Here is a 23,823-nt window from a genome sequence, read left to right on the forward strand (position 1 = left end):
GTTTATATTATATGACCTAAAGTGATCTAAATTTATTTTCCTGCATAATGGCAAATGAACATTGAAAATGAAGTTACCAATCCGTGGTTTTAATGTAAATATGTTATTATTCTTAGTCTTGGAGTACTTGACTACCCACCTTATTAGTCATCTAGTTTCAAAAACTTGTCTACCATGTTTTATTGTTCACTAAGTTCTTACTGATTTTGATATCTGTTGGTACCTAATCCATGACTTCCAAAACTGTATTCCTACTAGAATTTTGATCAAAACTCTGCAATTTGGTGCTTAAATGCATTATTTGATAACTGCAGCTCAAATTTCCTTTTCACTTCTCTTACTTTCATATATATCTCCAGTCTTCAAATGTCAGATTAAATGAACCTCCAAAAGCCAATTCCATCTTCTGTCACCTTAATGACACCTTAATAAGAACAATTACTAACACCATATTTAGTGTGCTAGGCCACTGGTCGGCAAACTGCGGCTTGTGAGCCATATGTGGCTCTTTGGCCCCTTGAGTGTGGCTCTTCCACAAAATACCGACTTCTGCGCATGGGCCACGAAGTTTCAATCACACTGTACATGCGCGCCCGCACATGGTATTTTGTGGAAGAGCCACACTCGGGGCCAAAGAGCCGCATGTAGCTCGCGAGCCGCAGTTTGCCGACCACTGTGCTAGGCATTTTGACTACTTTCTCACATACAAGCTAGATACTGTTTTTCACAATTTAGAAAAGAGGACTGGTTTGAAGTGATTTGAGTAATTTACCCGAAGTGGCAGTTACCTGTCTGGTAGATGATGAAACTGGGATTTGAACTCAATTCTCACTCTAAAGCCCATGATTTTTCCATCATCCCTGACTGTATTACTTCACTGTTTGGTCCATTTTATGTACAAAAAGTCTCATTTGACCCACACAGTCACACTGAAGTATTAAGGTAGAATATAATGGCTAACAGTCCAAAAGCATTTGAAGAGAAGTATTTCTATCTGGATTCAAAGGAGACTGTGTTGCTCATGCACTCTAAAGGAACCAGCACTATAATTATAAGGACACAATTTTATCAGTCAATTAGTAGTTTTAGTCGGTGGTTCTCAGAAGAATCATAATCATTGCTGTTAGCTACTCTCTTGGAACATGTTATGTTCATAACAGGAAGCAACTCCATTGCAAATCAGTGCCTAGATTTCAGAGCACCTGACTTTGTGACTAATTGGGGTTTCTAGACATCATTTTCAAACTGACTGCTTTTCTCTGTCTCTAGGTTGCATTACTGTATATTAACCGTTTGAGTCCCAAGCAGCGCGATTGCGCTGCTGAGATTTTATGTCAAGAAAACATACGATTCCGTTTGAGTCCCAGGGGGTATTGAAAAAACACTGTTGAAGAATCCCAAACAGTGCAACCACGCTTTCTCTAAATGAGTACGAAAAGACCCAAACAGCGTGATAGCGCTTGTTTTGTTTTATGTCGAGAAATACTCAAACGGTTAAGACAGTAATCTCATATGCCCTGTAGATTTAGGTAAAATCTATTCAGTGGTTTCCTGGTAGTGCAGCCCTTGCTTTCATATAAGATAATATAAAACAGTTTTTATTTACTGTATTCATATAACTCATGGTTGCACAAAGTGTGAGTAGAATGACCTGAGTTTCTAAGGCAGTATCTGTATATGTAAAAAATAGGTAAGTGGACAAGCTCTTCTCTGGGGAAAGATAGCAAAAGTCAAGGATTTACCCTTTCCTGTTATTCTTGATAGTTTCAGAGAGCAATATTCTAATTATTTTAAAAGTGTTAGCTTAAGAAAGAATACTTACCTGCATTAATAGGGAAGAGTAATTGTGGCTAGAAAATGGTTGATTTTCTTTAAAAATTGTCTCAAACAGAAACTTCCGATATTCTGAAGTTTTTGATAAAAATACCAGTTGTATCAAGAAACAATTTCAAATGTTACATTTTTATGATAGTCTTACTCCTAAATTGTCATTATTGATGATAAACTCTGGTTTCTCCTTTATATAGTTTATATCATGTGTATCACAAGCCAATTTGTCTTCTTAAAACACTCTTTTTATGTCACTATCCCACTCTGAAACTATTTAAAGTGTATTGCTTGTCTTTGAAAATTTTAGCCTGACTTGAACACATACTTCCAACTACTGTTATACATGATTCTTTATTGTTTCCTGATTGTTCTTTTCATTCTGGCCTGAACACCCTTGCTCAGTTTTCCATTAGTTATTTTGTCTTCTACTACTTGCAGAAAGCCATTCACCCTTCCCTCTCCCCTCGTCCTCTTGCCCCCAATATAAATTGTCAAGCCTTGATGACAAAATTTAACTTAATTAAATTATGATGACATAATTTAATTTAATAACATTTTCTTGTGAAGTACTTTCTCACCATTCCAAACCACTTTTCCTTCTCTGAATTTATGGGGCCCACTTATGGTCTCACTCATTTGGTATGCAGAAATACATTTAAGATTGTATTTTATATTGTCTTTTCTCCATTTTCCAAAATTTAATATTACAGAAGTAGGGACAGAGAGAAACGCAGAGAAAGAGAAAGAGATGTGGATCGGAAAAGGTACCGGAGATCTTCATCGCCTGGGAGAAGAAGCCCAGAACCATCGGTAACCCAAAGTTCCTCTGCTCAGGATGAGCCTACTGCAAAGAAGAAGAAAGAGGAGCTTGATCCTCTTCTTACTCGTACTGGTGGAGCATATATTCCTCCTGCAAAGCTCAGGATGATGCAAGAACAGATCACAGATAAAAACAGGCATGTTCATATCACTAACTATACAAGGCAATGATATTCTCATTGAAAAACAAAAATCAACTACGGTCTAATTAACCTTGGCTGTTGAGAATTTACATTAGTCCACAATGATAGATCCCTCAAATTAGACTTCTTTCCTTCTTCACTCTATAACCTTCATTGGAATGCTGCATACTATTTGTCCTACCCTGACACATTAGCTCAGCACTTCCTTATTTCTTTGCATGTATGAATTTAAAAATTTAAGGAAATAACACTTAGCTATTTTAGATTATTTCTTTCATAGTTGCATGCTTACCTATTAGTAGTGTCTCTTTTTCCTGGATAATCAAAAGTATTGATATTTTTTTACCTAAAATGAATCTTCAGTTTTACCAAACCAGGAGTTGGCATACTTTTTCTGGAAAAGATCAGACAGTAAATATTGAAGTCTTTGTCTGTTATTCTATCTTTGTTACAACTAGATGACTTTTGGGAATACAGCCATAAATAATATGTAAACAAATGAGTAGCTTTGTTCCAATAAAGCTTTATTTACACAAACAGGCAGTGGGCCACATTTGGCTCATGGGTGTAATTTTCCAACCCCAGTACTAATCCATGGAACTAAGTTTACAATTTTCTTTTCCCTCCTTTTCTTTGACCATAACATCTTGGATTATAATGTTTTGAAAATACCTTTCCTTCCCTTTTTAAAACAATTGGGATGTTGAGGAGCTATATAGGAAAGTGCAGTTAAGTTTTCTCTCATGGGATGAGATAACATCTAGGTGTAAGATTGAAATGCCCACTCAGTTGCTAGGTAGGTAGTAAAAAGATTGGGCTAGAAGATAGCTATACTTTAAGAAAAACAGATTCTAGGTTTGTCAAGAAAGAGTGTTCCTGCATCTTTTGTGGGTATTTTAATGGCAACTTGAAAGTACTTGATAACCTTTTATACATGAAGTCTAAATGTGTTTCAAAACTGAGCTTGAAGTAGAAATGTCATTTGTGTAAGTGTAAAGACTTGAGATAAGTTAAAACTTAAAAAGTTATGTGCTAGAAAGGGACATTAGATGACATTAAATTTAAAACTGGTAAGTACATTTCTCTTCATATGTCATGTCCCAACACTTGGTAGTGATGCTTGGAGTGTTATGCTGCGGAGGGATTTGGAGATGGCCTCTGTGGTTCATGGGAGCTTCATGATCACATAGGCATTTAGCTCTTTTAGAAGCAGTAGTGGCAGCATTAGTGAGAAGTATTAACTGTCCCCAGTCCAGCCCAAAGCAATCCTAATTGTAAAAAACAAGAAGCATTGTTAATGCAAGTTTTTCTTATGAATAAAGTGGGCAGTCGGCAATATATGAAATTTTAAGTAATTCCTAGAACATAATTTTATCTAATCTAATAATAGACAAACATGGTAATTGACCGTACCTTCGCTACGCCTCACATTGGCTAATCAGTGCAATATGCAAATTAACCACCAACAAAGATGGTGGCTAATTTGCATACTGCAGGCAGGGTGGGCCAGCGCAAGACACCATCCAGCCCCCGTGTGCCGCCTAAGCCCCGCCCCCAGCCAGGAGTCCTGTGTGCGGCCCTGGATGGAGGGTCTTGGCGGCGCGAACGGGCCGAGGAAGCCCTGTTCTTGCAGGAATCCTCCTGCAACGGGCTTCTAGTATATATATATTTGAAGTGTGTTCAGAGGCTGTAAAGGGGACAAAGAAATTTAAGTCTCTAAAAGAAATCTATAGTCTTTGCTTTTAGTAGGTACTTAATCAGGTGAATTGTAGGCTTCCTAATTAAGAAGTATAATTTTACTTGATACAGTCTTTTGATCAAAGTTTAATAGAAGTGATTATCAGTAATATTTTATTGGTCAAGTTGGTTATTAAGCCATAGATATATTTCTTTAGAGATAGTAGCATACCAAAAGGTTGGGGTTGAGGAACAGTGGGAGTGCAGGCACTAAGGGGTACATGAGCTATAGCAAATTTAGAAACAATAATAAAATTAACTACAATTCAGTCTGCTTAGTATCCTCAGTGTTTGCTGAGGATAGTATCAGTAATAAAATACTCTCCCCATCCCTCCTTAATATCTATAATAATAAAAGCATAATATACTAATTAGAGTGGATGTCCTTCCAGATGAAGCCGGGGCTGCGAGGGAAGCCCAGGTGCAAGAGGGAAGCTGGTGCCAGCAGCCAGGGGAAGGAAGGCCTACTCTTGCACAAATTTCGTGCATCTGGCCTCTAGTCACTCCAGAATAGGGAATCTTAACCTACACACCTTTAAGAGATCCATGAATAGAATTCAGGCAGTTCATGAACATAAATTGGGGGAAATGCATCTTTATTTTTACTAATCTCTAACTAAAATTTATCATTTTTTCCTATGGGAATGTAGGTAACAGACCATAGTATTAATAGGCTATTAGTTGCAAATATCTCATAATTCTTTATGGCCATGGTATTTGGAAATTAAAGAAGTTATTAGGCCTACTACCAGTTCTTGTTTTTTAATGTGTTAAGAAGCACAGAGAGTACTATATCAAACTTTTGTAATTTTCATGTTTTAAAAAACTATATTTCAGTATAATTGCTATCCTTGTAATCCTATACATTTGTAAATATTATCCCAAGAAGTCTATCAGCTTCCTCAAAAATTTATATGTAAGAAAAAAAAAATTAAAATTGCATCTGAAATGACATTCCACAAAGAAATAATTATAAAAATCATAGAATCTTAGAGCTTTAAAAGGTTTTAGACAGTATCACGTTCAACCAAAGAAACTTTAAGGCTGAAAAATTTACTTATGACTTTAGTTAAAAAGTATAGCTATCTGGCATTCAGCTGGTATAACTATGGGATTATTACATAAATGTAGAGACGTTCTTTAAATATTTAGAACAGTCTTTGAGCCCACGATTTCATATGACTTTCCTTTTCCTATAATTATTATTTCTTTACTAGAGGTCTGGTGCACAGGATTGTGCACTAGTGGGGGGTGTGGCCTGCAGGGATCAGCCCACTATAGGAGTGCCGCTCAGTCAAGTGGCTATGGACCCGCCCTCTGAGCGGCTGCGAGAGCAGCCACTCATCCTGGTCAGCTGAGTGGCGCTCCCACTGTGGTAGCGCACTGACCACCAGGGGGTAGTTCCTGCACTGAGGGTCTGCCCCCTGGTGGTCAGTGTGCGTCATAGCAACTGGTTGATTGGTCTGGTCATTCTGCCATTTGGTTGCTGGGCTTTATTATATAGGATAGTTTAAAATAATTTTGTTTTCTCACGCTTTTAGGAGATGGAACATAATAAAAATTTCCTTTTTATGGTTTATATGTAGGTATTTCAGATTATAATTTAAAATAAAAAATAATAGCTTTTATCTAAAAAAATTTTTAAAGACAAGTTTGAATAAAGTGTTATAATGTAAAATAACCATGTACTGAATCTGACTAATGAATTAAATGTAAATTGCAATATACCTGATATCCTTATATGTCCTTAACACTACGGTGTCGGGTGAATTTCCCGCCAAAATATAAGATGGCGCGGGCAATTATTTAGGTTTCCCGCGCAAAATCAGAGTTAGTTTAAACACGTAATAATATTCACAAAACTCAAAACTAAAGACGTCCGGACACAAGAAGTATTTCTCAATAACTATTCTCTTTGCATGGTGAGATATCCAGGGATATCGGTTATAAAATGAGAAAACAATACATTGGTACCCTAACGGTATTGTACTCGACCAGCGCCATAAAGTGTTCTCTACTTACAAGGGATTTTTATGATACCTATTACCCCAATGGGTATGAAACGGTTCGCATACGCAGGTAGGTATCTTTGTGAACGGCAAACAAACAAATATTTGGTAATACACAGTTACAATCGGCCCGAGTTTACACGTTTCCCGCACTCCACCGCAAATCTATATGAACCCAGTTAAGACGGCTCCCGCGGAGTACGCGCAATTCACGCGAGCCGACTTAACTCGTTTCCCGCAATCCAAGTGTTAATAAATGTATGTTATTAAAGGGAAGCAGTCTGTGTGTAAGCATTATATGTACATAAAAATCAAATAGCTTAGGACAGTGGTCGGCAAACTGCGGCTCACAAGCCACATGCGGCTCTTTGGCCCCTTGAGTGTGGCTCTTCCACAAAATACCGACCTCTGCGCATGGGCCACGAAGTTTAAATCGCACTGTACATGCCCGCCTGCATGTGGTATTTTGTGGAAGAGCCACACTCAGGGGGCCAAAGAGCTGCATGTGGCTCGCGAGCCGCAGTTTGCCGACCAGTGGCTTAGGATATAATCTGTGTTTATTTAGTAATATTTTACTGCATTTGTGGTAATTTTATGGAAATAATGTTAAAAATAAAGACACTAAGTATTTTTTATGTTCAAATAACCTCTTGTTATTGTGATTGTTGATGGAGTTTTAATCTTTATTAAAATCTATTCTTTTTAGCTTAGCATACCAGAGGATGAGCTGGGAAGCCCTAAAGAAGTCAATTAATGGTCTTATCAACAAAGTCAACATTTCTAATATAGGTATTATTATTCAAGAACTCCTTCAAGAAAACATAGTTAGAGGGAGGTAAGCATCAGCTATTTTATTTGTAGTATTTCATAGTGGTTTTTCAAAGGAACATAACCTACATGAACCATAATTATTGATTTAGTATGCTACCTCATTTCAAAGGTAATTGTGGATATTTAAAATGCAATTTTTGTAAAAAGGTAACTATTAACAAATAGCCTGTACTTAACAATTGAAGGTTGTATGGAGATTTTGCTTTTAAGAAGCTTTGATGTGATATAATGATTTTTGAAGAAATTTATGTATGGAATCCTTCTATTAACTTAAACTCATGAAGAATAGTGAATATCTTCAAACCAGTTTAATTTCTAATGAAAGCAAAGTGAGAATGTGAAAGAAGTGAGGAAGATCAGTAATAAATTTTAGAAAAGCAGAAGAGAATGACTTAGCATTTTCTTTGCGGTTTTAAGTAGTTGGTGATGTTGAAAAGGGTCAGGAAACAGATATCCTGTATTCATTCTATTTATTATTTAAATCTGAAGTCTATTTTCACATGACCGTGATTCCTTTCCAAACAACATTGGGCATATAAACTAAGGTGTAGCATGTTGTGAGGATAAAGAAAGGTGACATAAGGTAGCCACTGTTCTCAGAAGTAGGTAGTGCTCTTTCATTTTCTGAGAACTTATGTGGGTTGCTTAAGATCGTACCACTTATTAGCTGAATTCTCTTTTCTCATTTTCTACTCAAATGATTTAATTGTCACACCTTAACCCGATGAATACTAAGACAATGTTTTCCTGCCTTTTGGCAGTCTAATTATTTGTCATTATATTGCTAAAAATAACTATTTAGCCCAATTTGCATCTTTCTCCTTGTCAAATGCATATAGAAACATGCTTATTTTAAAAGTGAGTTAACATAGAACTTTTTATATTTCTGTCATTGTCTTAGCATTATTCTTGCATTGCTTCCAAATCTTTATTTTTAATTTACTGAAAATAGGCTTAAAGATGGGAAATACCCAAATTTGTCTTTAATCACATAATTTTATATAAAATAATGGTCCAGTAGTGGAAATCTTATTTTGTTTAAGTTTAGTACTTTTGAAGCAGGTCTTTTTTCTTATTCTATTTTGCAAATGTTTAATTACTTCTAAGAAGTTTTAAAAAACTCAAATTTATAATTAGATATAACAAACAGAAATTGGAAAAGAGGAATTATATTGTGAGAGAAAATTTTTTGAAGAAAAAATTGTAGTAAAATCTGTTTTGTGAAAGCACAAATTGAAGTTTATTTTCTCAAAAGCAGTTTTTATTTGTTAGAAAGGTAAACTTTTCTCCCAAATAAAGTGATATAAATTTAATCCTGATTTAGCATTTGTGATTATTTACAGAGGAATAATATTACTGGATTTTAAATGAGGTTTTTATTCTTCTAATCAAATTGGTGATTATTGTTGATGCTTTTTTTTTTTTTTTTTTTAAAACAGAGGCCTGCTGTCCAGATCTGTTTTGCAAGCACAGAGTGCTTCTCCAATCTTCACCCATGTTTATGCAGCCTTAGTGGCTATTATCAACTCAAAATTTCCACAAATCGGAGAATTAATCCTCAAGAGGTTGATTCTTAATTTTCGGAAAGGCTATCGAAGAAATGATAAGGTATGTATGATGGGCTTGTAAGTAGACTGCCACATAAGGACAGATTAATAAATCAGTATCAACAATAGTGAGCAATGTTGATTTCTATATAGGAATTCTTTTTTAAAACTGCATATTTCATGAGAACTTTTTTTTTACTCTATTAAATATCTCTGGCTACTAATGATGAGCCACAGAAATTTTAACTATTTTGCCAGAAATGGCACTCTTTCACATCTATTAGTTCTTATCCTTTAATGTTGATATAAAAATGATCCTGTGTATTACATATTTTAAAGAGTGTGTAAGCTGTAGATTTTTAGATAAATGAAAATTTGTTTTAGTTTATAGATTAACTTTTTCTCTACCTTCACTTACCAGCAACTTTGTCTGACTGCTTCAAAATTTGTGGCACATCTTATTAACCAAAATGTGGTAAGTAATTATCTTCAAAACTTAGTACCTTGTAGTGACATTAGACCACACAGACTTGATGCACTTCAGTGACATATCTCTGTTTTTGTTTTGATTTTATAGTCTTTGGAAAAGTATCTTGGATAATATTTTAATGTTAAAACTATAATAAATGCCTTTAATATTATTTAATATGAAGAATAACCAGACCTTGTTTTATCAAATTGATCTCGTAATTCTGTTCATGGTCACTAAACTACAAATCATTTTTTCAGAGAAAGTAATAGAACTTGTTTTTATAAAGCAATAAAGTTGGAATTTCCTCCACTTTTTCCCCCTGGGTGTGGTGTTCATGAGAACCTAATAATATCTAATAATAAAAATTCCTGATCCCTGCAACTAGTATATATAGTACATTTAGTCATATATTCATAGAATCAGTTTATAAAATACTAGATGCCTGGTGCATGAATTTGTGCACTGGTGGGGTCCCTTGGGGTGGCCTGCAGAGATCGGGCCCCAGCTCACGTCCCCACCCTGCAGCCCCACCTGGCATCCCGCCTTGGCCTGGTGCTGCTCGCTCACCTGCTCCACTATTCCACCACGGTCCCACTCTCATTGGGGCCGGCAGCGCCTCCACTGCTGCCCACTGCCAGTACTGCATCGATTACACCTGCCATGTTTTGTGCTGCCCCCTGGTGGTCAGCACACATCATAGTGAGCAGTTGAACTCCTGGTCTCCCAATCAAACTCCCGGGTCGAATGACCGTCCAAGGGGACAATTTGCATAATAGGCTTTTATTATATAGGATAGTAGACTAAGTAATTTTAAATACAAATAATGTTATCTATTCAGTTTTGTGTTTATTTTGTATTTAATCACTATTTGAGAGTTTTGATTCTGTTTCAACTTGAAGGAGATAGTAAAATTGTTCTTATTCACATTCAAAGTTTTTTTCAATATGTATTATCATGTTTAATGGTATCTATACAAAAAATTTTAAAATCACACTTTTATCTTATTTCTCTACCATAAATATTAATTTAATTATTTTCTATATGAAATGCTTGTCAGTGTTTACTCTTAGAAACCTTTTAGATTGTAACCTAACTAGTTATAACAATAATAACATGCTGTTTAAGACTATAAAAACATCACATGTCTATGTCAGCACAGCTATATGTTTCAGTTTTATAATGTGTATCTTACTTTATATTAGAGATACTTTGGCATTGTCAAAAACAGTTAAAATAAAAAATAATAATAATAATAAAAAAAAGCCGAACTGGTTTGGTTCAGTGGATAGAGCGCCAGCCTGCGGACTCAAGGGTCCCAGGTTCGATTCCGGCCAAGGGCATGTACCTTGGTTGCCGGCACATCCCCAGTGGGGGGCGTGCAGGAGGCAGCTGATCAATCTCTCTCATCGATGTTTCTAGCTCTCTGTCCCTCTCCCTTCTTCTCTGTAAAAAATCAATAAAGTATATTAAAAAAAAAAAAACCTGTTAAAATGATAAATATTTTCTTCCCAACTGTGATACAGGGTGATATTTTCTTGTAATTTATAAGACTGTTTGCCCCCTCCCATAAAAAGTAGTATGTATTTTTTATCTTGTGCTCAATGCAAAAAAAAATAATGTCTTGAGTTGAAATTTAGACTTTTACCCTCCCCATCTTAAATAAGTGTCCGACTTCAAAAAGGCTTATGTATAGTGTTTTTGAACATTTCTAGTTCTTTTTCACAGCAAAGCTTTCGAATAGAATTTTATTTCCACTCTACCCTGCAGTGTTTATAGGTGTTAACTTTTTTAATATGGCCAGTGTAAGTAGTTTGATTTAGTTTAAAAAATAAAAGATATATTTAAAACTATAATTTCATACCAGAAATTAAGATATTTTCTGATAAAATAATTATGCATGTAATTTAAGAATTATTTTCTATCTAATAGTTGCTGATAAAATGAAATGGACAATGGATATAAATATCTGTGCTTATAAAGAATCACTATTCTTAATATAGTGACTATGAAAATATCTCAGATTAAAGAATTTTAACTTATATTTTGGGGTTAATTATTGTATTTCCTATAGATAATAAATGTTATATTTTTTTATATTATGTATAAGAATATTTCTCCTGGAGGTAAGTCAAATAGTTTTATTCAGTGCAATACACTAGGAATTTTGTAATAATCATTTGGGAATTCTTAACAGATGCATAATGAAAGCAAAAGAAAAATTGTATTTCATATAGTGTTTTTATATACATTATAAAACTTTGCTAATACAATATTATCACTGCAAAAAACAGATTTAGTAACTTAAATTACTGTCAATACTAGGCTTATAAATGTTAAAACATTTTCTCTATTCCATATGTCTCTATTCTATTTAAGGCACATGAAGTTTTATGCTTAGAGATGCTCACTTTGCTCCTGGAAAGACCAACCGATGATAGTGTTGAAGTAGCTATTGGTTTTCTCAAGGAATGTGGCCTCAAATTAACACAGGTGTCACCAAGAGGAATCAATGGTAGTGTATATCCTTGTTTTGATATCCAGCTTTTGTTTGAGTATTATAATATTTATTACTTATTTTATTGTCTTTTCTTTCTGCTTAACCTAGCTATATTTGAACGCCTTCGAAACATTCTCCATGAGTCTGAAATAGACAAAAGAGTTCAGTACATGATTGAAGTGATGTTTGCTGTAAGGAAAGATGGGTTCAAGGACCACCCTGTTATTCTAGAAGGACTTGACTTAGTGGAAGAAGATGATCAGTTCACCCACATGCTTCCTCTTGAAGATGACTATAATCCAGAAGATGTTCTTAGTAAGTTAGGGGGTGATGGTTAGGAAGTAGGGGACCAAAAAGTGTAAGCACAGAAAATAAAAACTTACTTAAACTTTTAATTTATTTTTTTAAGATGTTTTCAAGATGGATCCTAATTTTATGGAGAATGAAGAGAAGTACAAAGCTATTAAGAAGGGTATGTAGAATTTTATTAAATGATTTTATTTTGGATAAGTTGAAGCAATTTTTGCAGTTATATAATACTGATAGAAAGATATATATAGATCACTGACCTCGCCTAATTAAATCTCTACTTTTATTGAAGCCATGTTCTTCATTGTTTTTGTATGCATTATTTTTCTGTTTAATGCTTGTCCAATGTACTACTTCATTCTAAATTATTTTCAGTTTTTTATCTCCTCTTTCCCTGTGTTTTAATTGTGTAACTCTTAATTTTTAGCCCTCTTAAAAATATTCATGTATTACTAGTACACTTTATTTGACTTCACTACCACCTAAGAATTACTACTTTAAATGACATGCAATTTATTATTCAATTAAATGCTATTATTTTATTATTTCTTTTTTCTTTTTTTTTAAATTAAATCTTTATTGTTCAGATTATTACATTTGTTCCTCTTTTTCCCCCCATAGCTTCCCTCCACCCAGTTCCCACCCCACCCTCTGCCCTTACCCCCCCTCCACTGTTCTCATCCATAGGTGCACGATTTTTGTTCAGTCTCTTCTCGCACCCCCCACACTCCTTTTCACCCCCAAGAATAGTCAGTCCATTCCCTTTCTATGCCCCTGATTCTATTCTATTCACCAGTTTATTCTGTTCATCAGATTATTTATTCACTTGATTTTTAGATTCACTTGTTGATAGATGTGTATTTGTTGTTCATAATTTGCATCTTTACCTTTTTCTTCTTCCTCTTCTTAAAGGGTACCTTTCAGCATTTCGTATAATACTGTTTTGATGGTGATGAACTCCTTTAGCTTTTTCTTATCGTGATGCTCTTTATCTGACCTTCAATTCTGAATGATAGCTTTGCTGGGTAAAGTAATCTTGGTTGTAGGTTCTTGCTATTCATCACTTTGAATATTTCTTGCCACTCCCTTCTGGCCTGCATAGTTTCTGTTGAGAAATCAGCTGACAGTCATATGGGTACTCCCTTGTAGGTAACTGACTGTTTTTCTCTTGCTGCTTTTAAGATTCTCTCTTGGTCTTTTGCTTTTGGCATTTTAATGATGATGTGTCTTGGTGTGGTCCTCTTTGGATTCCTTTTGTTTGGGGTTCTCTGCGCTTCCTGGACTTGTAAGTCTATTTCTTTCACCAGGTAGGGGAAGTTTTCTGTCATTATTTCTTCAAATAGGTTTTCAGTATCTTGCTCTCTCTCTTCTTCTGGCACCCCCATAATTCGGATGTTGGTAGGCTTGAAGTTGTCCCAGAGGCTCCTTACACTATCTTCATATTTATGGATTCTTTTTTCTTTTTGTTTTTCCAGTTGGGTGTTTTTTTGCTTCTTCATATTTCAAATCTTTGACTTGATTCTTGCGATCTTCTAGTCTGCTGTTGGAACTCTGTATAATATTCTTTATTTAGTCAGTGTATGCTTAATTTCTAGTTGGTCTTTTTTCATAACCTCGAGGGTCTCACTAGATTTCTTGAGGGTCTCACTAAGTTTATCGGCGGTTTCTAGAGAATTCTTGAAAAACCTTAAAAGTGTGGTTTTGAACTCTATATCCAGTAGTTTGCTTTCCTCCATTTCTGTCATTTGTGACCTGTTTCTTTGTCTCCGCATTTTTTATGCTTCCCTGTGTTGATAGAGTGGCTTTCTGTGCTGGGTATCCTGTAGGGCCCAGCGGCTCAGCCTCCCCAATTACCTGAGGTGGGCACTCTTGGTGCACCCCTTTGTGGGCTTTGTGCACAGTCTTGTTCTAGTTAAGCCTTGATTGTTGTATGTAAAGCTGGGAGGATTTGACCTCCAGGCCAATTGGCTGTGAGAATCAGCTGTGTCTGCAGTGGGAGAACTTCTGTGCTGGAGACACCCTTCTGGGCCAAGACTTGCTTCAGTGGGGCTTTGGTGCTCACTGAGTCTGCCCCCTGAGTGTGTCCCTTATGGATCTGAGGAGTTGTAATCTGGATGGTCCCACTCTGACCACTGGGTACACTGGCTCTTGGATCTCTAAGGAGGTGCTAATTTAGCCTCTGCCTGAGGATACCCAGCAGGAGCCCAGCTGTGAAGCAGTGCAAGCTGCTGTGGGGCCTTGGGCCTTCTTTTGGAAGTTCTGGGTTTCTCTGACCCAGCTGCAGTTTGTTAGGTAATTTTCAGATTGCAAAGGGCCAGGCCTTTCATATGCAAAAGCCTCTGTGCACAGCTTGGGTGGGGTGGGGTATCTGGGGATCAACAGGGCGGACGGAGCAAGAAGCTATGGCTGCTCCTCAGTCCTACCCTAAGAGGCCCCGCTTCTCAGTGTCCTGGTAATCGCTGCAAGTACCTCTGAGAGAAAGCCGCCTTTGAGTTCCGACCCATGCCAGGCATTCCAGTTTCTCCTGTATGAGTCTGGGTCCCCAGAGACTCGCCCGGAACTGGAGTTCAGAGCAGTCAGGAGCTTGAGACTCCCTCCCGATTGAAAAAGACAACCGCATCCTCAGCTGCCAGCCCTTTCCACGTGTGCTGTGTCCTCAGTTTCTAGCCCTTTCCGCGTGCGCCTCCATACCTCTGCACTTTTCTTCCACACCTCCTCGGAGTCTCAGTGTGCTTTTCTCTTTTCTTCTAGTTGTAGAATTTCCACTCAGCCAGCCTTCCTGTGGTTCTGGATGACGTCCGTTTTGTCTTTTAGTTGTATTTTTGAAGTGGTTGTGAGAGGCAGCAATTTCCTGTGTTTACCTATGCCGCCATCTTGGTTTCCAAGTCTTCTATTTTATTATTTCTTGAGAGCAGGTTGATAGCCTTCTCATAACATCAATCACAGTGCTAGATATCAGTGATTAATAAATACATAATTAGTTTGTACACCATTAATATATTGTAAGTATATACTTTGGACAGAATTTGGTTTGTATTTTGTCTGCCATTACTAGTTAAGTGACCTGGAAGAAGTTACTTATTTGATGTAAGAGTAAATGTTCCCTGTTTGTGTGAAGATAAATAAAATACAGTGCTTTGTATTGTCACAGAACTAGTATTTAGACAATAATACTATTTTGTTTCACATTTCTATCATTTATTTCCTAATGCTAATATTCAGGGCTAGTTATGTAATTATGTTTATATTATTATATCACACACTTAAATATTATAATATTATGATAACTTTATAGATTTATTTTCCTGAATTGTGATTTTATCTGAAAAGTACTCACTGCTCTGAAAGCTCCTAGGAGGAGAACTATAGGTTGTGAGCCATTCTTTGAAGTAAAAATGAAAAAAGCTGATTCATCTTGAAACTCAAATGATTGCATAAGTGCTGTTCTTTGAGATAACCATCATCTTACGTCTGTCATTAACAGCAGTCCTATATATGAACTTCATGTTTTGTTACTCTGATTATTATAAAGACCTACCAAGGGCTGAAATTTAATAAAATCAATAATTTGTCAGGGTCATTGTTAAGAGAAACGGGCTTTCCTCTACTTTAAGAGTGTGGCAACAGCAGAGAACACCACTGCTAGTGCAGGTTGATGCTTTGATTTGTGCTCAGGTTGCCCCAGTTTTAACCCATGTTGTTTTGGGCCATCATTACAGATGTCAGCATAGTGAAAGGTGGATGATGTCTTAGTAATACTATGAAAATAGTTTTAACCTCACAGACCACCTGACAGGTATCAGTGATTCCCCACCTCCATCCCTACCTCCCCACCCCAGAGACTTACAGACTATACTTTGAAACCACTGCTTTATCCAGTTAATGAAATCTAATTGTCATTGCCTAAATGCTTTCAGTAAGTAGATTCTAAAGTGAACAGATGAGAAGAGGATGATGTAAACGACTAGACAATTCATTTGACCTTCATTCTTTCATAAAATATCCTTCTAGAGCTGGCATAAAAAAATGGTCACAGCAGGAAGTGGGCACAGCTTTAGTAATTAGCACCTTAGAGTGACTCAGGTGTACTTGTGTTTTAGGTCTTGCAGCATTTGGGAAAACAGCAGGAGTGCCTGTCTTCATTCTATTGAATACTAAATAGTTTCCTCATTTGAAAAGTCTGTCTAAAACCATATTATATTATAATAAACTAGACACTTCAGTTTATTTCTAAATTTGTTAGAAATATTCTTGAGGATATTTGTATATTGGCTAAGGTCTGAATTACAAGTCTCCCTGTTTGTACAATGATTTATTCCTGATAGCATGACGTTCTCTACTAACATTCAATATTGTATGTGGCTCCTGAGTTATATACTAGTATACTGCTTAGTAAATAGAAAGACATTAGAATTTTCTAAAAATGAATTGGCCCCAAAACATTTTATTAAAAATTCTCTGATCATAATAGAAATGAAGAAAATGAAATGTTGGCCAGGTTTGTAAAATCTTTCATCAGACTAATAGAGCACACATGTGATTGAACAAAATATAATTTTAGTTTTTATTACTTGTTTTATGTAGTCTCTTATTTACATCACTATTTTCACCCAGTTCTGAGTGTGAGCTAGCTGTATTTTAAGAGGTGATAATCCAATGAAGTGCTCATCTTACCAGTTTTCCTAAAGGCTTTTTTAAACTTTGGCTTTTGGTTTATATATAGAAAGTCTTTGGATTGAGTGTAATGTTCTATTTAATAGGTATATCTTTTAATAAAAATCTCATTAAAATGAATGCTAAATTATGCAACGGTTTCTTTTTTTTTTTTTGTCTTTCATAAAATATTCTTAGCTTAAATTCTTGTTTTCTATATCAAGGATTAGCTTTTTGTAATATACTGTCTTCTTTCTGATGATAAACTAGGAATATTTTGACTCCAGTATGCTCTTGCTCTTTTGGAAACTTCCATCTACTTTTTCTTTTTCATCCCCCCTTGTTTCATGGTCACTTTCTGTCAGAAGAATGACACATGGCTCTTTCTAGTCAAATTAGTTATGATGTTCTCTGATCACCTCGGCAATAACAGGAGGCCTCTGTTATTATCTGTATTGGTTGATAAACAGATTTCTGAGAATTGTCTTTGAAGAAGGAACTGCAATGGGTATCATTTCCTTGTTGATATTTTCCTAAATTTACTTTGGTTTTTAGAAATTCTTGATGAAGGAGATAGTGATTCAAACACAGATCAAGATGCTGGAAGTAGTGAAGAGGAGGAGGAGGAAGAGGAGGAAGAGGGAGAAGAAGACGAAGAAGGTAAAAGTATAGCTTACTTAAATAGTACTGTAAAATACTCTGAAATTGAATTGATTCTAATGAAACAATGGTTCCCAATGTGTGTGAGTTGGGAGGGTCTCTTTACTGTCATTTACTGGATAAAGGCTAAGAATGCTGTTAAACGATATTACAAGTCAAAAGACTGCCCCTCCTCCAACCAAGTATCCAGCTCAAAATGTCAGTATTGCCAAGGTTAAAAAACTTACTCTACAAGTATTAAACAAGGAAATACATTTTCAACATCAGCATAATTTTAATTTGACATTTTCTGTCTTTGATTATAAACTATGAATAAGGTACATTCATGTTGAGTGCATATGATTTATGTAACCCTAGCATTAATGTGACAGATGAGAATGACTTGATATTTGCTGTTCATTTGACAAAATAAAGTTGGGAGGCCAAAATCTATATTTATACAAAAATAGGCATGATGTTCTTCCTCTCCAGCTTTGATTACCTTATATTTCACAGAAAAATTAGCTCACTACTTTGGTTGAGTCTCAGTTAAAACATCAGAACATGCCTACACTGGTCATTATTTACTTCTATTACATATTTGAAAATTTAAAACTATCTCTTTCCCTTTTAAGGCATAACATATTTAGTTCTGTCTTATCTTAAAGTGTAACTGCTTTTTATAATGTATTTTATAAAAATAAGTTTAATTTTGCTCTATTGTCTTATTTGTTTAAAAGATCTTGCTATCCATGTACTATATTTTACTTTAGAATTTCTTTGTTTTAGGTGAAAACTAGAGGTCCGGTGCATGAAATTTGTGCACTGGCAGCAGAGTGGGGTGGGGGGGTCCCTCAACCCGGGACTGCACCCTCTTACAGTTACAGTTCAGGAGCCCTCAGGGGCTGTCTGACTGACGGCCTAGTGCTGCGCTTACCAGCCGTGAGCCCAGCTTCTGCCTGTGGGAGCACACTGACCACTAGGGGGCAGCTCCTGCATTGAGCATATGCCCCCTTGTAGTGCACGTCATAGTAACCGGTCGTTCTGCCATTCAGTCAATTTGCATATTAGCCTTTTATTATATAGGTTACTGTTCAAATAAAACTGATTAAATATTTAACATTCATTAGATACAAGAAAATTTTAATAAATACACATATTTTGGACCCATCCAACTTGTCACAATAATCCCAGTGTTCTCTGAAACTACTTCTACCCATAAGTTATAGTTCTTACAAATTATGAAGATACTTTTTAGAGCTCTGCAAATAATGTTTTACTGAGCAATATCATAGGTGCAGCCTTTTATAGTGTCTAAATGAGCAAGTGACACAGAAACAAAAGTAGCTTTTCTGGCTTGGTTCTGAACTTCTTTGAGCTAACAAAACTTATTAAAGTATTTTAAGATATGATAATAGACTTGAAACAGTTACTTTGAATTCTACAAATACTAATTTATACTGTAGAAAAAAATATTGTTATTTTTAAACTCATAGATTCTAAATGTAATTAGAAAATTATTATACAGAAATACATTTTCAGTTCTTCACATTTATTTGCATACTTGCATAATTTTCTTGTTTCTTTCAGGACAAAAAGTGACTATTCATGACAAAACAGAAATTAATCTAGTCTCATTTCGTCGTACAATTTATCTTGCTATTCAGTCAAGGTAAGATAACTATCTCAGTTAATTCTTACTTTTGATAGCAAATGAACAAGGAGATGGGATTTTTAGAAACTGATGATAGAAAACTTGATGCTATGTTAGTAATTCTCAAACTCTATCCCAAGCCCAAGCTGGTAGGTCTGTACTCTTGGTTCTTTGCTTCAAAAGCAAATTATCTTTATTTACTTGGAAGATCTAACTGTGTTATAGAATTAAATGGGTTTTTATTTGTTTGTTTTAGTTATGTCATTTCTTTTTTTTAAAATATATTTTTATTGATTTCAGAAAGGAGTAAGATAGAAACATCAATGATGAGAGAGAATAATTAATTGGCTGCCACCTGCACACCCCACACTGGGGATCAAGCCTGGAACGCAGGCATGTGCCCCCACCAGAATCGAGCCATGACCTCTTGGTTTATAGGTCGATGCCCAACTCTGTGCCACACCAGCCAGTCTAGTTATGTCATTTCTTATAGTTAGATAGCACTAATAAAAACCTAAAAGCAAGTATATATTATAGAACTAGCACAGTATTAATTGTATAGTGGAAATTTAATATTTTATATTTTTCTGTTTGTTTTCTAATTCTGGTTCTAAGGAGAGAAGCACTGTTATGTTAACTCTTGGACACTGATTTTTGTTGTGCAAATAGAAATGTATAGAAATAGAAATTAGGTTTAGGAAGGTTTTTAGGACCCTTTGAGTCAGTGTTAAGTAAGAACTATTATCATGCTATGAAAACAAAACCTATTCCCTTTGAAGCCTGTGAGTTTGGTTTTGCAGAAAAGTAAATGAAAATGTAAAATGTTTAGTACATCTGTTGTTTTGTTTGTCGTCAATCTGTTGATTTAGTGGGCAGTGTTTACATTTTACTCTGGAGGAGAAATGTTTTCTCTGTTTTGCTTTGTTACTAGGTTGTGTATATTTCCATTTAGTATGATGTAATAGCAATAATGATTCATAAGTAGGAGTCATCTTGTTTTTTTCTGTCTGAAAACTTTGGCTTAGATTCATCTTCTAAAAGAAAAGTTAAATAGCAAACATTGGTTAGAAATTTTTTGGTTTATCCTTACCTATTGCTTTGCCTTTTGCATGAAAGAAAAAGAAACTATTAAATATTTTTTTCATGCAGAATTAAAATGGAAGATGAGAATTTTTGTTATAGATAACTGTTTTAGGAGTTTGACCTTTTATTTGTATATACTTTTTTAGAAAATTAACAGTAGTAAGTTGTAAACAACAGATTTATTGTTTTAATATTGCTGTTAACAGTAACTTTGAAGAGTTACAGTGGAGCTCTTTGAAAGGTTATTTAAAAGCAACTTTTTTTTAAGTTGACCTAACCTTAATAATCTCTGAATTACAGAAAAGACTTAAATTTAAAGCTTTAAGACACAGTAACAGCCACTATTATGTAGTGATATCCATCATAGTAACTACTGCCTTATGTATTGGTGTTTGTTAAGAGTTCTCAGCCTCTAAATGCCTAGTCACAATTATTTATATATATGACAAAGGTTATTATACTTAAAAGCTCATACAGATTTTAGGAAACACAAAGACAGATAGAAAGGTATTTCAAGGATATGGTTGGCAGATTCATATAATGGATTGTAAAACATAAAAAATACTAGTCATAAGACATATCACCAATAAGTGATGTTATCCCTCATTAAAACAACTGAAGTGGTTTATTTCATTAAAGCAACAGTACTCAGTACTAATGACGATTTTAGTGAATTATATATATAAACCTTACTAGTGGGAATTTAAATTCTTTATGGGAAGCCTTTCAGTAACATGAATCAAGGTTTTAGTGTCCATTCCATTTGTCCCTTCTTTTTCATTATTATATTTCCTAAAGGCATGCATATTGGTAGAAAATTATATACAGAATTGTTCAGTGTAAAAAAAAAAAAGGAGACAATCTTATTGTTTGACACAAGTAATCAAAATGTCCAGTTTATGCCACCATGAAAATTAGGCTACCCCTGGCTGGGTTGCTCAGTTGGTTGGAGTGTTGTTCCATGCACCAAAAGGTTATGGGTTCAATTCCCCATCAGTGCACATACCTAGGTTTTGGGTTCAATCCTTGCTCAGGACACATATGAATTGATGTTTCTCTCTCACATCAATGTTTCTCTCTCCTTCTTCCTTTCTCTCTTAAATCGATAAACACTCTCAGGTGAGGATAAAAAAAGAAAAGAAAATTAGGCTAATGGAGCATTGTTACTGATATGGGCAAGTGGTCTGATATAATGTTAGGTGAGGGAAAAACTATAGAATATATATTACTGTGCCCGTAGTATATCTTTACTGGATAAATAGGTAGGCATATTTTAGAAATAATATATTAGAAAAGAAAATGTCACATCCTTTTAAGTACTTTTTGGTATCTCTGTTATTAAAGTTTGTCAATTATACTTAAATATTTTAACCTTAGTGCTAAATATTGTTTAATATTATCTGTTATAAAAGTTATTTCCTGATAAATAAATTTTCCTAACGTAAATTATTTCCACTTTAGTTTTTTTAAAAAATTCAATTACATTGTATCATCTTGGGTTATTATCCTACTAGAGGCCCGGTGCATGAAATTCGGGCCTCTGGGAGGAGCCCTTGGGGGTAGCGGGCCTAAGCCGTCAGTCGGACATCCTTAGTGCTGCCATGGAGGCAGGAGAAGCTCCCACTACCGCCACTGCGCTCACCAGCCATGAGCCCAGCTTCTGACTGAGTGGTGCTCCCCCTGTGGGAGCGCACTGACCACCAGGGGGCAGCTCCTGTGTTGAGTGTCTGCCCCCTGGTGGACAGTACTCGTCATAGCGGCCAGTGGTTCCGTTGTTCAATCAACTTGCATATTAGCCTTTTATTATATAGGATTGTGCTTATGAAACACAATAAGTAACAGAGCTGATAAATACAGATATCACTGTTATCAAAATAATTAGGGTTTGAAAATTCTACAAAAAGTCCAAATATATTAGCATTATTCCTGAATCAAGTTCACATTGAGTTTGATAATTCTCTTAGGTCAGTTTTCGGCAAACTGCGGCTCACAAGCCACATGCGGCTCTTTGGCCCCTTGAGTGTGGCTCTTCCACAAAATACAGACTTCTGCGCATGGGCCACGAAGTTTCAATCGCACTATACATGCACGCCCGCACATTTTGCCGACCACTGTCTTAGGTGAAGCATATGGATATAGAAGCCCCATGTTTGGGTATGAATCAAGATAACTTGTAAAAATGGTGATTAAGCACTAGATGTCATGCTGGGCTCCTGGAGCATCTTCTACCATTTCCTGACTTGGATTAGAGAGAAATGGAAATAATTTAGTAGTGTAATAAAAATTTAAGTCTACTTTTCTTTGTATATGGATTTCCTATTCAGGATATTTTATATAAACGGAATCATACTATATGTGGTCCTTTGTGTTTGACTTTTCTCACTTAGCATAATTTAAGATTTATCCATATTGTAGTATGTTATCAGTACTGACTTTGTAGAGTTAAGAGCTATGTCTTTTTTATATGTATAATATAATATGAAATTATAATAAAAAGTATTTAATACAATTGTTAAAGTAAGTTTCTTCTATATATAATATGAGTACTACAATTTAACTACGCTGCAAGTTTTTAACCTAACGGTTGTGAGCATTTTATCTCTGCAGTTTAGATTTTGAAGAATGTGCTCATAAATTGCTGAAAATGGAATTTCCTGAAAGCCAAACAGTAAGTTAATTTTTTTTCCTATTAAGGAAATATATTGGTTATAAAAATGTTTAGGACAATTAGTAGGTTTCATGAATTGAAATTACAACTTAGTACTAAATCTTTATTATTTAAATTTAGATTTTTCTAAAATTTATAATCAAAATGTAAAATAACTCAAAAAATTTAAAATAACTCGAAACTTAGGAGTCCTGGTGTGTTTCATATATGTTACTCGTAGTGAATTAAATTGGCTGCTTGAATGCGATGTGGGAAAAGGAAGGAGGTTACTGCACTTTACATAAATTTCTGAGTTGTTACTGTAAATCAAAATGTGGCTTAAGTACAATAGGACATTTGTTCTTTAATAAATTATCTGGTCTATCTGCTTTATGTATTAAAACATTATTTTCAGATAGAAATTATGAAGATCAATATATACATGTTGTTACATTAATTATAGAGAATCTATATCAGGTTTTTCATTCATTCATTCAACAAATTGTATTCATATACACTTTGTCAGGCACTCTGCAAAGTGTCAGGTATTTAATATCTATAAAGTACATATTAGACCCGTTTAGCCCCTAGGACTTAGATAGTCTTTTAACTGAGCATACCTCACTGTTGAAAGTATCATAGAACTCTAATGCTAAGGATAATAAAGACTGGACTAAGTAGATTATCTTGGCTACTTTTTTCTAGTTGTGCTCTTGTGTATGTTACTCCCAGTCCCTCTAGACTTTATTTATATATTTATTGTTGACAGTATTACAGATGGATTCTTGGAACCTGAACCAAGGCTTTGCGGTTTTGTTTTTCACACCTTGCTTTACATGTGCTAGACCCAGCACAGATGCTAGAGTCTAACAGGCTGTTTGGTTTCTAGTTCTTCTAAAAGAACTTAATTATCTGAGCTAAGTTACCATTAGTTGTAAGGCTTTTTTTTATTT

General features: G+C 35.2%; 1 protein-coding gene across 1 annotated transcript in view; it reads left to right on the forward strand.

The window, feature by feature from the left end:
* The window catches only part of CWC22 (CWC22 spliceosome associated protein homolog), a 53,431-nt gene that overhangs the window by 17,542 nt on the left and 12,066 nt on the right, over positions 1–23,823 (forward strand). The window contains exons 5-14 of the mRNA XM_070422647.1: positions 2,541–2,786; positions 7,245–7,373; positions 8,809–8,977; positions 9,338–9,391; positions 11,765–11,900; positions 11,994–12,200; positions 12,295–12,357; positions 17,403–17,507; positions 19,077–19,158; positions 22,831–22,891. Coding sequence (XP_070278748.1) covers positions 2,541–2,786; positions 7,245–7,373; positions 8,809–8,977; positions 9,338–9,391; positions 11,765–11,900; positions 11,994–12,200; positions 12,295–12,357; positions 17,403–17,507; positions 19,077–19,158; positions 22,831–22,891 — 1,252 coding nt within the window. The remainder of the gene's footprint in view (positions 1–2,540; positions 2,787–7,244; positions 7,374–8,808; positions 8,978–9,337; positions 9,392–11,764; positions 11,901–11,993; positions 12,201–12,294; positions 12,358–17,402; positions 17,508–19,076; positions 19,159–22,830; positions 22,892–23,823) is intronic.

This window comes from Myotis yumanensis, unplaced genomic scaffold, assembly GCF_028538775.1.
Source record: "Myotis yumanensis isolate MYYU_CA2020_CCGP unplaced genomic scaffold, mMyoYum1.0.hap1 SCAF_8, whole genome shotgun sequence".
Classification (NCBI taxonomy): Eukaryota; Metazoa; Chordata; class Mammalia; order Chiroptera; family Vespertilionidae; genus Myotis; species Myotis yumanensis.